At 31.7% G+C, this 14853-nt stretch overlaps 2 protein-coding genes across 2 annotated transcripts; both read left to right on the top strand.

The window, feature by feature from the left end:
* The first annotated feature begins 245 nt into the window (after positions 1–245).
* On the top strand, positions 246–5667 carry LOC125071866 (collagenase-like). Its single transcript, XM_047682282.1, has 8 exons — positions 246–306; positions 1572–1626; positions 2395–2551; positions 3232–3407; positions 4025–4132; positions 4408–4547; positions 4889–4997; positions 5516–5667. Exons 1-8 carry the CDS (start codon positions 262–264, stop codon positions 5632–5634), a joined length of 909 nt encoding a protein of 302 aa, XP_047538238.1. The 5' UTR covers positions 246–261; the 3' UTR covers positions 5635–5667.
* Positions 5668–8364: 2697 nt separating this feature from the next.
* Positions 8365–14842, top strand: LOC125072104 (collagenase-like). The gene is made up of 8 exons (XM_047682616.1): positions 8365–8376; positions 10671–10725; positions 11354–11510; positions 12089–12264; positions 13126–13233; positions 13709–13848; positions 14128–14236; positions 14681–14842. The coding sequence occupies exons 1-8, from the start codon at positions 8365–8367 to the stop codon at positions 14797–14799; spliced, it is 876 nt and encodes a 291-aa protein (XP_047538572.1). The 3' UTR covers positions 14800–14842.
* Positions 14843–14853: the final 11 nt, after the last annotated feature.

Below are 14853 nucleotides of genomic sequence, written 5' to 3' on the forward strand. Positions count from 1 at the left end.
AATTAGGGGTTTAAATTCATGGAATTACAATAAATAATCAACGTACAAGAATCACACAATAATCTTTAGAACATTTACTAAAACAGAATTTTATTCTATACCTTTACTAATTTTCAATAAGAAAATTAGTGTAATAATAAATTAAGATTTATTCAAGACATTTGATAACACAGAGCAAAGTCACATTAAATGTTAGCGAACTGGCTCATTATTTCTATATAAGTAGGAAAAACCTAATTAGTGCAGCAGACAAATATCGACATGCTGACGTACGCGTGGGCCCTATTGGTCCTCGGACTAGTTCAGGTATTTATATGAAAATATCTATAGAAATAAAAATATGTTATGTCAAGCACGAAAATATTTTACCATTGCTTTAAAAAGTTTGTCGTATTTTTAAAGTGCTTTATTATAACCGTATAAGTACAAAAGTATGTCTCTTTTTTATTTGTTTAAGTTGCATTTTATTTTCGTACAATATCTTATTGTTTTTCTTCTAAAGTATAATGCTTACTCTGTTCTCAATGAGTATCTTATAAAGAAAAATCCTTCTCACTTAATTACTTATAAGTTTAATATATTGTTAAAAGCTCTTAACATAACTATAAGCCTATTTCCAGAATTACCTACAAAAAGTTTATATTTTAAATATGAAGGAGACATTAGTTTCGTAAGTGGTGGTGCACTAAGAAAGGATTTTGAAAAAATTTACATTCCTGTATCTAAACCTTATAAATTGAGTTCATGATATAAGACAAAAAGGGCTTATGTGATTGTGGCATTAAATAGATGTATCGCGAAAAACTTTTTTTTTTTGTATGTTTATTAAGATTTCACAACTTTGGAGTTGATTGTAAATTAAGAGTAATACCATATAAATGATAATTCAAATAATAAAGACGTTCCTTTTTTATTAGCGCTTTTTGGTTGGTCAAAGTATAAACTATACAGCCAAAAAACAATGTTAATAATTATTGCTAAGCAACTTGCAATATGCCCAATCAGTTTGTCCTATTTTACGCATTCAGATATTTTTTATTAAAAACAAATTGATTGTATTAATCCGTTAATCATACGCAATTTATCTTGATTCTGGATCCGTTCTCGAGATAAAAGCATTATATACTATGCTGTGATAACATTAAATATTTTATTTGTTTTAAGAATTACGTAAATAGTTGTAGTAATGACATTCGTCTCTTACTTCGTTACTATTATTCATAATCAAAGTACTAAATAATGAATCGGTTTTAATCGTCCGTATAAATGTTTTAGCTAGCACTTGAAACCATTTTCCATCGGTACTCACTCACTTTACTTAAACAGTGATACTCTGTAGTCAGTACGCCCTAAATGAAAAGGAAGGAAAGGAATTATACCCGCTAAAGTAAATAATTATAGACTAAACGTGTGTAGGATTATTGATGACATTGTATGTCAGTTTGAAGATTTCATTCTTAGGAAAGTCTCGAAGACCCATTTGAACAAATACAATATAGATCCCAAATGTAGGACGACCTGTTATGATTACACATTAAATGTGATATAATAATTGAATTTATCTATTACAGGCTAATCCAGTACATAAAGATGGGCCGGTTGGATTTATGGAAGACATTAAACGCAGTATGTATTTACAATTAGTTTGATTCAATTAATACAAACAAAGATCAATATCAGTAGAACTACGCTGTGAGAACAAACTTGAACCCGCTGTACTAAACGATTGTGAAATGTCAGATTTGATTTAAGACGTTAACTTTAAGAAAGTTTTTAACACTCAAGTGTAAACGAAGTGAGTTGTTACACAATAAAACAGAATATTTAATACAATGTAACGTATTTACGTAATTAAATTCTAACACTGGCTATCTGATTGACAACTGACAGCTGATACCGACGAACCTATATCGGTTTATCTCGAGGCATGAAATCGGAATTTCTTGGATAACGCTGTGGAGCTATGAACTGTAAACAATATTTCACGTTATAAATTCTCAATAGTAACCTGAGTAAATATTTGTGTTATCTTCTCCTATCTAATCATATAATTATTTTTTTATCTAATTATATAATTATTTCCTTTAAAAGGTTTTATTGATTTCATATGTTGATGTATAAAATTAGAAGACGTTTCCAACGTCTTCTAGTTTAGTTTAGTTTAGGCAAAAAGTTCCTTCCAAGGAACTTTTTTGCCGCCAATATGGCTGACGCAGACTAATTTCCTACGTCACCTCTGAAATATTAATACTATTGAATTGAAGGACTCAAAAAAGTCTGCAACGGCGCTATATCATTCAAAAGTGGAGAAGACTTTATTAGATAACCACCTTATATTGCTTTTATTCTGACCTTATTATATACAATTGTTATAATGGTAGCTTAAATTATCAGGTACAAGCCGTGTTTCCGGAGGATGGCCAGCCCAGGAGGGTCAATTTCCCTATCAAGTCAGTATCCGCATGGTGAACATCGAGGGACTCGTTATATCCTGCGGAGGGTCCATCATACACAATGAGTGGATCATCACTTCAGCTCACTGTCTCGCCCTGTAAGCAAAATACATACACACATCCATACTAAACATTGTGATTACCTTAAAATGTATTGAATAGATACGCAGTTAATACCTAACAACCACTTACTGTGTGTTGCTACTGAAATATCAATTTCGTTGATTCCAACATTAAATTCTTCCGCTAGTTATACAGAAATTACAACTACTTATTAATTCATTGTCTTTTTTAATTTAAACTACTTTAGCAGCTATTATATTGCTGGAAATTTGACTGATTGTGTCACTTTAATGCTTATCGTCTTTGTTAACTACTAAGTATTATTACAAAGTCCGTCGATCCTACTTATACACAGCCTTCTGCTATCCTGTCCAAATATTATTGGTCATCATTAAAGACAATAAGATTTAGACATAGACAATTTTACTACTTTTTAGACATTTATATTCCTAACAATGATGTTTTTTAAGGAAAAGGACAAAACTTAAAACATTAACCGGATATGACGTCAAATTTATTTAAAATGCAAAATGGAAATTTTAATCAGTCTGCACTTTCTGTGTTCATATTCAAATTATATATGTCTCTTTTACGGAATCTTATATTGCCCTATATACCTTAAAATTAATATAACATTGCAAACATAATATGCAATTATCATAACAAATCTATTATAATCTAATGGTTTTTTTTTAATAATATTAAATATTTTCAGTCGTCCATCATACATAGTTCGCCTGGGTACCACAGACCTTCATCGTCCCGCTTACATGCTGGAACAATCGATAAGTGACGCCATTCTTCACCCAGATTTTGATTTGAGCAACGCCAATCGTGTTCAACCCCCTGATATAGCTTTACTGAAGTTGAGCATAAGCATTCCCTATGGACGTAAGTATTCTAAGTACATTATTGTAGTCTTTATTGAAGTATCATAGAATATAATAACGATATAAGCAATGTTAATCAGATTAAAAATATATTGAGTTTAGTAACTTGACCGACCAAAAATAAGTCATTAATTACTACTTATGAGTCTTCTGCCACCAGATAGCAATACTTAGTATTGTTTTGTTCCAGTTTGAAAGTATGTGTTACTATAGGCACAAGGTGCACAACATCAGTTCCCAGGGTCGTTGGAGCAATTTTATCATTTAAGGAATTGTTAATATTTCTTACAATATGTTTCGGCGATAATAACCAAAAGAGCACAGATGGACAGACAGACAAAATAGCTCTAAATAGCCGAAATGAAAGTGGTCCCTTTCATAGGTCCCTTTCTTTTGAGGATATGGTTTGAAGCTTATACCACCACACTGTTCCAATGCGGGCTAGTGAATATATCACATGAGTGGTAGAATTTTATCCAACACATTTAGGTTTCCTCGCGATATTATCTTTTAAGGCCGAACATGTGGCAGTGAAAGTGATAAATTACTAAGCAAATGATCCTAGGCCACAAATGCTGTAGAATGACAAAACATATTTATTATGTTGTATTCCTGCAGCTACCATCCAGCCTATTCGCCTTCAGAGCTCAGAACAGAAGGAAAACAACTACGAGGATCAAGTTGTCGTCGTCAGCGGTTTTGGGTACGACGATGATTCATGGAATGGTAAATATGAATCTTAAATTTGAAGCGCTGTATCTCAAAAATGCAGCAACGTAAAACCTTTATTAGTTACACTAGAATTATTCTAATTGATCTTTTTAATGACTACCTATATAAAATATAAGTAAAATATACGTCAAAGTACTCGCTCGCCAACCATTATACAGCAAACCTATTTAAAATAAATAAAAAACTTCTCAAATTTCTTTCAAGCGTCTCAACGCTCCAACTCATAAAAAACTATTTTTCCTTTATGACCTTTGAATATATTTTTTTAGGTGGACAAGCCTCTGATTACCTCCTCTGGACCAAGCTCAGAGGACTGAGCAACGAGGAGTGCCGTACCTATTTTAACAGTGTTTTCCCCTCTACTGTGTGTGCTCGCCATTACAATCATACTAATCAATCCGCCTGTCATGTAAGTGTTACAGATCTCTAATATCGAATGTTGGATATTAATATTTATTTACGTAGCGTCAATTATAAACATGTATTGTTTATTACAGTTAAGGTCATTGAGATATTCAGTCACCTATAAATAATTGCTCAATCTTCATCTTCATCATCATCAAACCATCACCTGTGGACGCATATATCCAATATTTTCCATAACTACCAAAAAAAAACTGGCTAATAATATACACTCAGCAACGCATTCAAATATTCTTATCTTAATTAACTATATTTTGAGATATAATCTAAAACTAAATGTAAAATATGATGTTTTAAATATATGTGAAACTATTTAAAAAATTACAGGGTGACAGCGGTGGTCCATTGACTGTCGTAGACAAAGATGGTGAGCCAACTATGATAGGTATAGTCCATTACGCTTCCTGGAGAGGATGCACCAGCGAATGGCCTACAGGTAACATTTCTCCATTTATTTTTAGATCACGATACAGTTTTTCGAGGATAAAGACTATTGCTTTAAAATGCATTGATTGACGTTCTGAAAACTTGATGCGTCTATTAAAGTTACTATCATAAAAACCGAAATAAGTTTATACTTCAAAAATACTAATTATAAATAGTTTTATAGGAGTATCAATATTAAGAAATAAGCGTAATTTCATACTCTTTTCTTGTTTTTGAAGGTTAAGACTCCAATTCAACTAATTATACATAGATTTTTTCTAATTCTATTTAAACAGCAGCCTTTTTGCCGTGTCCATAATTCTTTTAGACATTTACTGTTGTACTTACCTTGCTACTATGTAAACTAGAGTGTTATAGAATACAAAGTCTGAACAAAAAAAAACACTTATAAAGGTTAATAAACCTTTAAAAAAATGTTGATGATACTGAAAACTTTATTTCACACGATAAGCATTTCTTGGAACTTTACCATAAATGTGGAATATATTCAAGTTTTTACTTTCGCAGCGTACGTTCGTCCCGGACACTTCCATAATTGGCTCAATCAAGCTACCGGGATTAACTTTGACTGGAGTTATGCCGAAATTGAAGACACATCAAACACCTTTATTTCAATAAATAAGTAAATCGCTTAACAATTATTTGATACTAACCTAACCTAACATTTTCTTGGGATTCAAATAAATAATACAGCAATTGGGTTTTATGTTTGAATTTGAATTAAACCAAACGTAAATAATACAGACCTAATGAAACTTTAAATTAAAGTTTGGGAATGAAATATCTTACGATTGTATGTTTGATAGTTTTATTGATATTGGTTTAATTGAAATTTCGAGAAATCGACATTTCAAACAACCATTTACTAATGAATTAAATGTAATATTTTTTCTGTAATTGCAACTGCAAATCTATACTAATATTTAAAATGGGAAAGTCACTGTCTGATTGTCGACTACTTTGTTAGGACTAAGCCGACGAACCGATCACAATAAAGTTTAACATTGCGTTAGCAAGTTATATATGATAAGATCAATCAGAAAACTGGTGCAAACGGAGTGGTCCACCACTCCTTTTGCATCAGCTAGTTATTAATATAACAGATTTTTAAAAATCGATAAATAAATATTGGACAACATCACATACATTACTCTGATCCCAATGTAAGTAGCTAAAGCACTTGTGTTATGGAAAATCAGAAGTAACGACGGTACCACATACACCTAAACCCAAGACAACATAGAAAACGAATGAACTTTTTCTACGTCGACTCGGCCGGGAATCGAACCCAGGACCTCGGAGTGGCGTACAATCAATTAGATTGGATGACAGCGCTCCAATCTGCCGCTTCGCATTCGATTTGTGCCATATTACCCAAACAGATTGAAAAATTTCCTGCCAATAAACTTATAAAATAGTCATATTGCAAGTATATTATTTATTATTAAAAAAATATTATTTCGTCAAATTAAAAACTTGTCTTCTCCTGCCAATTTTTGATTGCCGATGCACAAGAATATAAATCCTACTAACCACTTCCTACGCCTTTTAATGTTACAGATTGTTTTTCGAAAACTAAAATATTACGTTTACAGCATAAAGATGATTTAAATAATGTTGATCCATCTACGAAATGGATATCAGCGAGCCATCTAATCGATAGAGCAAAAAGAAGAAAGCACAAGCTCCAACAAAGCATATTGGCATAAAATCAGCTGCTGGTGCAATATAAATAATTAAATATATTTAACAAAGTTACTCAAATTCCTTTAGCTTTGCGAATAGCATAGATGTGGTTCGTTAAGAGATAATTTACAGTTAGATCAGATCCCCACACTTGTTTTTTCATGAATAGTTTTACAATTTTTCAAACTATGTATAAAAATTATGCGTAAGGATAAGCTTATAACACAAAAGTCAATAAATTCTTTCTGGGGCAAGGTATTCGTTTCTAGAATAAAAGTCCGCAGATATTTTAAATTAATCATGTGTTAGAAAAACATTAATAAATAATATTATTCAACACAAGATTATATAAATGATAAAAAATCTTTGAGCTAATATTTGTTAACTTTCAAGCAAGATATATTTTATATAATTTTATTAAACTAACATAATGTATTACAAATGTTGTAAAAGAGTAACTGCTGAGTTCCTTGCCGGTTCATCTCGGTCGAATCTAAATTATGAATCTAAATAAAATGACGACCAAAAGAGCTTGTAAAAGCCTAATCGAATTAATTATAATATTTTGATTTAAAAGCTCCTGTGTAATTTTATTGGCAATTTTATTTTTTATCTATCATGAACATTAAATCAAAATATTATTAAAACATCGCTATTATCGGCTGATTAATATTCGGTCTCGCATATAGAGACGACGGCCCTTTGCGTTACCTCGTCGATACGACTGGATAGAGAGAGGCTGCTCTCGTACGATTTTATTAAATTTATAAGCTTTCGAGAAGAGTTAATACTAAACTTTATTGCAACACACTGTTAAAAATACAATTATATTATATGAGTCCTCAACAAGATTGAACTATACTTCAGGAGTCAATTTCCACCCTGAACTAACAAATCGTATCACCAGTAATGATGCTTTAGATAATTTATTTTATTACACATAACTGAGATAAGTTATAAAAAATGACGCCATTTTTTTTTCATTCACAAAATGATGTGATACTGATATGATATTACTAAAGCCACTGTATTATTCATGCCACTCTTATTAAAGATAAAATAATAATAAATAATGTTTATTTTTTATTTATATAAGAATTTTTGTCTCATCTAAACTAAATGAATACTCAGTTATGCTTGCTCTAATTTTACTTTCTGCTAAGATCCACCTCTTTTATTACTTGGGCCATATATTATATGAAATATAAATTTAATAACTATTAATTTACATAAAGATAATTGAAGAAACGACAATCCTAACAGACGTTATTCTATTATATTGTTCAATACAAAAAACGATAAAGAAGGATGTTCGAATTAGCGAAGAAGTTTCGAAATTTTATAATTATATAATATATAGTTTCAATATAAATATATATTTTATACTTGCAAAAACAGTAGGTACAGCTGCTACGCTTTTATCATAAATATAATGTTTTATTAATGAGGCATAAAACAGATTTAATTATTTTTTTTTTAGTTTTTTTTTGTCAATATCGATTAAATATATGAAATCTATATCTTCGAATCAATTTTAAGCTCGTTTTATGCCTCATTAAGAATTCGTGATAAAAGTGTAATGTACATAACTAACAGTTGTAACTGCTTCTGTTTGTTCGAATGTATAATTTATCAAGACTCAATTCATGATAAGTGGCAGAAATGGCACAATGGTAGAAAAGGTAGGTTCAAACCTACCTCATAGGTAGATGCTCAAGTTATTCACTATTTAGATTAGTAAACGTACTTGGGCCAATTCGTTTGGTTTGAAATCAGTCAGAAGAAGGAAATTATAAGACGGACTGAAAATCCGAAGTGTTTTCGGTCTATGGATATATGATGAAGGGAAATTGACTAATATCCCTAAAGCGTAGACTGTTCGACGTATGTGTTTCGCCAGTCATAATCTACGGTGCACGGACATGGACTAATCAGAAGACCTACCGATCGCGGTATATTGGGCGTTAAAGAAACTGATAAAATACTGCCAAGCTCTAAAAATCTATCTCATCAAACCGACCTCTTTACACCTGAACTCGAAGTCGAAGTTAACTTGACAAGTCTAGGCTAAATAATTAAGTGTAACTCTTTGGCGATAAAATATATGATGAATGAGTGGTACACAGATGGGCTTACACATACACACAAAGCCATTAAGTTAGCTAGGAAAATCAAATTATTACATTTAAACATCGTTGCAAAGAAAACTAACTTCAGAAATTCCACAAAAATCTTTAAAACATCTACTAAATAGGACATTTTTTTTCTATACTTTTCCCTTAATATTTTTTTAACACCCACACACGCAGAGATCCCAACACTAGAACCCCTTAATTCTAAACATGTGATAACACAAAGTGAAGTCACAATAAAAAGTTAGCGAGTCAGCTCGTTGTGACTATATAAGTACAAAAAATCTATTACTGCAACAGACAAATATCAACATGCTGAAGTACGTGTGGGGCCTATTTATCCTTGGACTGGTTCAGGTATTTATATAAGAATATTTATAGACCTTAAAAAAAAATTATTAGCATAATGTCAAGCATGAAAATAATTTATCCTAACTTTTGAAATATGTCTCAATTTTCCAAATTATTTTTTGCGTGTATATACTAAAATTGTTTATATAACTCTGACTGTATAGAGTATAAATAAAACATAATTATTTTTTATTAGTTTAAGTTCATTTAATTTGAATACATTATCCGATTATTATATTTTTCGTAAAGTTACTAATTTTCTTTCTTACTTAATAATTTATACGTTTGGTATTTTGCAAACAGCTCTTAACATAACCATATACAAGCCGATTTCTAGATTGAACTAGAAAAAATTTTATTTTAAATAAGAAGGAACATTCGTTTCGTAATGGGCGGTACGCTAGGAATGGATTTTGGGAAAATTCGCAACCCTCTATTCTAAACTTCATAATTTGACCAGTTCATAATGTTAGACGAAAAGTCTTATACGGCTATCGGATTGTACAGATCGGAAAACTATTACTTATTTTTTTATCTTTTCACAGACCTCGTAGATCTGTGTATAAACATTTTTTTATAACACTTCGGGTTTCTGTGTGAATAAAGATTAAGACTATATAAATGGTCATGATTCAAGTCATAATGACGTTCATCATTTTTTTCTTTCGCATTTTGTCAAAGCACAAATAATGCATACAAAAAAAATTTTTTTAGCAGTTTGCAATACACTTAATCAATTCGATATATTTTAATTAAAACAAAATGATTATAGCAATCCGTTAATCATACGCAGCTTATCTCGAGTCCGGATCGGTTAAACATAAGATATTATGATAACTATAAATAGTTTATGACTTAAACTAAAAATATTTATGTCATTCGTATTTTAATTCGCTACAATTATTCATAAGCATCGTTTGCAAATTAAAAGCGATCTTGAATGAAAGTTCATTAAATAATGAATTTGCTTTAATCGTCCTTATAAATATTATAGTTTTTTAGTTTTTAACAATTATTGTTTAACCATACTCTGTTCATACTAATATTATAAATACAAAAGTATTTCTATCTGTTACCCCTTCACTCTGAAACCGCTGAACCGATTTAGATAAAATTTGGTAGGTATTGAGTACCGTGGAAAGATATAGGCTACTTTTTTTATTTATCCCTCGAAAGGGTTAAGGGGAGAAGGTTTGTGTAGTTAGGGTAAAGTTGTATAAAGTCGTATAACATAATCAGTATATGATTTCATTATATATGAATATAATACCTGAATAATGTATAATCAGTATTGATATTACTGGGCTATTAGTGCTTGAAAACTCTATCCTTCAGTACCGACTCGCATAACTCGGTGATACTCGGTACGCCCTAGGGGCACTGTAGGGCTAAACTGTCATTTCATTTTCAGAATATTATTTTGAGCCCTAACTTAAGACGATCTGTTATTACACACATTAAAGTGATATAATAATTGCATTTATCTATTACAGACTAATCCAGTCCATGAAGATGATTCGGTTGGATTTTTGGAAGACATCAAACGCAGTATGTATTTACAATTATCTTAATTCGTTTTATACTAAAACAGTGAACTCTGAACAAAGTCGCACTCACCGCAGTACACGAACGTGAAATTTCGAACGTGAATTGCGAGATCAAATATAATGACCAACACAGCCAGTGTTTGAGTGACAGCTGATACTGTCCAACCTAGATCGGTTTACTTGAGTCATGAAACCATGGAGCAAAAACAAATGTTTGTTTTTTTTTTTAAATCGCTAAATAGGGTTAAAGACGTTTATGTACCGAAAAAAAAAACATTAAAATAAAGTGGTTTCATTAATATTAATAATATAATTTAATTAACGAATCGTATATTTCTTATGTATATGTATCATCGTAGCTTAATTAGATTATATTTAGATATAATTATTCTTCTTTGAAGCTTTTAATAATTTCATAGAGAAATGTTGATGTATAATATAATACCGCCAACCTAAATACCTACTGCATCGAAGGAATTGAAAAACGTCTGCAATGGTGTAATATAATTTCAAAGACGAGAAGACTTAAGTCATTTTAGTTTTCACTCTAGCGTGTATTATTTAGCACCTTACATAGAGTTTTTATCCCTTATTACATCCAATTGCTATAATAGAAGCTTAAATTACAGATTCCAACCGTGTTACCGGAGGATGGCCGGCCCAGGAGGGTCAATTTCCCCATCAAATCAGTATCCGTATGGTGAACGCCCAAGGACTCGTCACATCCTGCGGAGGGTCCATCATACACAATGAGTGGATCATCACTTCAGCCCACTGTCTCGTACAGTAAGCCAAATACACACATACACGCACCCACACTATACATTTATAAATTTAATTAATATATACGCAGTTGATTAATATTTAATTTTAATCACGTATGGTGTTTTACCTTTGCAATAATTAGTTGACAATTTCGATGATTCCAACTTCATTAAATTCATTCGCCAGTCATAACAGATACATAACTATGTTTTAATTTATTGTCAATTTAATATATCTATTACAACTATTATTATGGATATAAATTTAACTGATTGTTTTACTATCACCAATTGAGATAATAGCAGATGATTGAGCCCAGAGGGCCTCTTTAGAACGCGTGCCTTTTAACCGATAATTACTGGTTCAAGTCCAGAGGAGCATTACTGAATTTTCTTGTACTTAAATTGTGTTTATAATTCATCGGAAAACATCGAGAGCAAATCTGCATATGTCCAATTTCAATGAAATTCTGCAACATATATTAGATATATATGTTGTAGAATTTCCACATTGGAACATCGTAATGTAATAAGCAAACTGATTTTGTTAGGGCTAATCAAACAACATCAGAACATAATAATAAAATTTTATATTTTCAGTCGTCCATCATACGTAATTCGCCTGGGTACCACAGACCTTCATCGTCCAGCGTACATGCTGGACAGATCACTAAATGACGCTATTATACACCCACTATTCAACTTGACCTACGGCACTCGTGTGCAACGCGCTGATGTAGCTGTAATAAATTTGGGCATAAGCATTACATATGGACGTAAGTATTCCAAAAACATTCTTGAAATCTTTATTATAGTATATAATTGCGGTTCAAAGCAATGTTAGTAAGATTAAAGATAATAAGTTTCTTAACTGAACCAATCAAAGATTGCCTCATTACATATCTTTAAATAATTTTGTTATGACCTCCCACCGATAGTAGATGATCACCCCGTTAATAGACATCAGTGCAGAAAGAAATATAAATAAATCCTTATAAATTTCACCAATGAGACACCAACCTTGAACCACCGACTTCTTGAATAAAGATGTCAATGTCCATTGTACCTGTAATGGCTCAATCAGATGATGATGATTGGGTAGTACAAAGTCCTTCCATAAAGGCTTCCACAAAGTCTTACCACTAAGAACAGTACGAGGCTTACTTCTAACTGTTCTACCACCACTCAACAGTACTTAGTAGTGTTTTAAAGAGTAAGTGAGTTAATGTAACTAATGGCAAAGTACATCATAGTTCCCAAGTTTGGTGGCGCATTTTTATCATGTATGGGATATATAATATCTCTTACAGTACCAACGTTTTTAAGTAGGTGTTGACTAAAAAGACCAAACGACGAAAAGTTTCAATATATGTATAAAGAAAGTGTGCCCCACACAAAAAATGTGGATTTAAACCTAATTCTCAAGAGGAAAGACTTCTTTCACTTATTCCACCACGCTGTTCTAATGCGGGTTGGAGGATATATCACAAGTGTGGTAGAGTTTCATCCAACACGTTCAGGTTTCCTCATGATATTTTCTTCGACCACAGTGCACAAGATGAATTATAAGCATAAATTTTGAGCTCAGTGCTCCAGTACTCTAAAATTATATTATTTATTATGTTGTATTCCTGCAGCTACCATGCAGCCTATTCGTCTTCAGAGCTCAGAACAAAAGGATTACAACTACGAAAATCAAGTACTCGTAGTCAGCGGTTTTGGGTTCGACGATGATTCGTGGAATGGTAAATATGAATCATGAATCGAATACATACCTTATAAATATCATATATTAGAAAAAAATTGAAGATGTAAAAAATAATATGTCGTATAATAATATCACTCCGTATTTATTTAAAGCTTTAATTTTTAACATGAGCTTGGAAACTGGTAGACTTCCTTGGTTTTTCTTTCTTACATTAATAAAATGTATTAAAGATAATATCAATTTTAAAAATTGGATCCACAATTTCCTTCCATTGGATAATATGTAAAAGAAAAATTTTTAATTAACTTATTACTACTAACTATTATATTTTTACTGTGGAAAATATGGTTACACTAAAGGTCACTCACCTATTACTTATGCGAGAAAACCGCTGCTTACGTATACAAGATGCGTAAGAAAAATACAGAATGGATGCATTACAGTTTGTGGCATATATACATCTCTCTTATATACACTTGTGTAGTTCTTTGAGTAATTAAATTGTTTTGCAGGTGGTGATATCTCTGATTACCTCCTCTGGACCTACCTCAGAGGACTGAGCAACGAGGAGTGCCGTACCTTCTTTAACAGCGTGTGGGAATCCACTGTGTGTGCTCGCTTCTACAACCATACTGATCAATCCGCCTGTCACGTACGTGTTACAGATATAATATTATAACAGATGTACATAAGCAATATAGTTAAGGTCATTAAGATTCTGTGGTCTATCAATAACTACTAAATCATCATCATCAGTCCGCGATCGACCATTGATACGTATCGTTTTATAGGAACGACACTGAGTCCATTCTTTGGCGTTATATATTCCCTAACTACAAAGAGGCATTTAGGCTCTTTCTTAAAATAAATACATACGTATGAACTTCTCGAGAATTAATACAGCCAAATAATCATTTATTTTAAATTACAGGGTGACAGCGGTGGTCCTTTGTCTATTATAGACAGAGACGGTAAGCCTACTATGATAGGATTAGTCCAATTCGCTTCCTGGAGAGGATGCACCAGCTACTGGCCTACAGGTAATTATGTCCCCAATTATTTCTTGATAAATGATAATTTTCTTCGAGGGAAAAAACCAAGAGTTTAAAAGGTATTTAATGGATGTCTGAAAATTTAAAACATTCACTTAAAAGAAATAAGTACTAAACTAATCTTGAAGGTTGGTTAGACTCCAATTCAACTAATTTATTATCAGCGAACGGGGATAATTGAGTTTGAAATAGTAAAGATGGTTCCAATTAAGTTACTGCCTCTTGCCATATCTAGAGCACCGATAATTTTTCAAACATTTTTGTTTGTTAATACTGAGTTTTATATAAATCAAAGTGTGAAAATCTTTAACTATAAATTTCAATAAATAATAAAAAACCATTTCGATAATACTAAAAACTTTATTTCAAACAATAAGCATTTCTCAGAACTGTACCATAAATGTTTAATATATTCATTGTTTACTTTCGCAGCGTACGTTCGTCCCGGACACTTCCAGGATTGGCTTACGGAAGTTACCGGAATCAACTTCGACTGGACTTATGCCGATATCGAAGACAAATCAAACACTTTGAATGTAATAAATAAATAAATCGATTAACATGTATTCGATACGTGTATGGAATTGGTATTATGAAAATAAATA

Source organism: Vanessa atalanta, chromosome 20 (assembly GCF_905147765.1).
Source record: "Vanessa atalanta chromosome 20, ilVanAtal1.2, whole genome shotgun sequence".
Taxonomy (NCBI): domain Eukaryota; kingdom Metazoa; phylum Arthropoda; class Insecta; order Lepidoptera; family Nymphalidae; genus Vanessa; species Vanessa atalanta.

Excerpts from the sequence above, each read along its gene's own strand:
- LOC125071866 (XM_047682282.1), top strand. The coding sequence starts at position 262 with ATGCTGACGTACGCGTGGGCCCTATTGGTCCTCGGACTAGTTCAG. Across the intron at positions 1,627-2,394 it reads TATGGAAGACATTAAACGCA|GTACAAGCCGTGTTTCCGGA; the intron begins GTATGTATTTAC and ends TTAAATTATCAG. Across the intron at positions 4,548-4,888 it reads CTAATCAATCCGCCTGTCAT|GGTGACAGCGGTGGTCCATT; the intron begins GTAAGTGTTACA and ends AAAAAATTACAG.
- LOC125072104 (XM_047682616.1), top strand. Across the intron at positions 10,726-11,353 it reads TTTGGAAGACATCAAACGCA|ATTCCAACCGTGTTACCGGA; the intron begins GTATGTATTTAC and ends CTTAAATTACAG. Across the intron at positions 11,511-12,088 it reads TCAGCCCACTGTCTCGTACA|TCGTCCATCATACGTAATTC; the intron begins GTAAGCCAAATA and ends TTATATTTTCAG.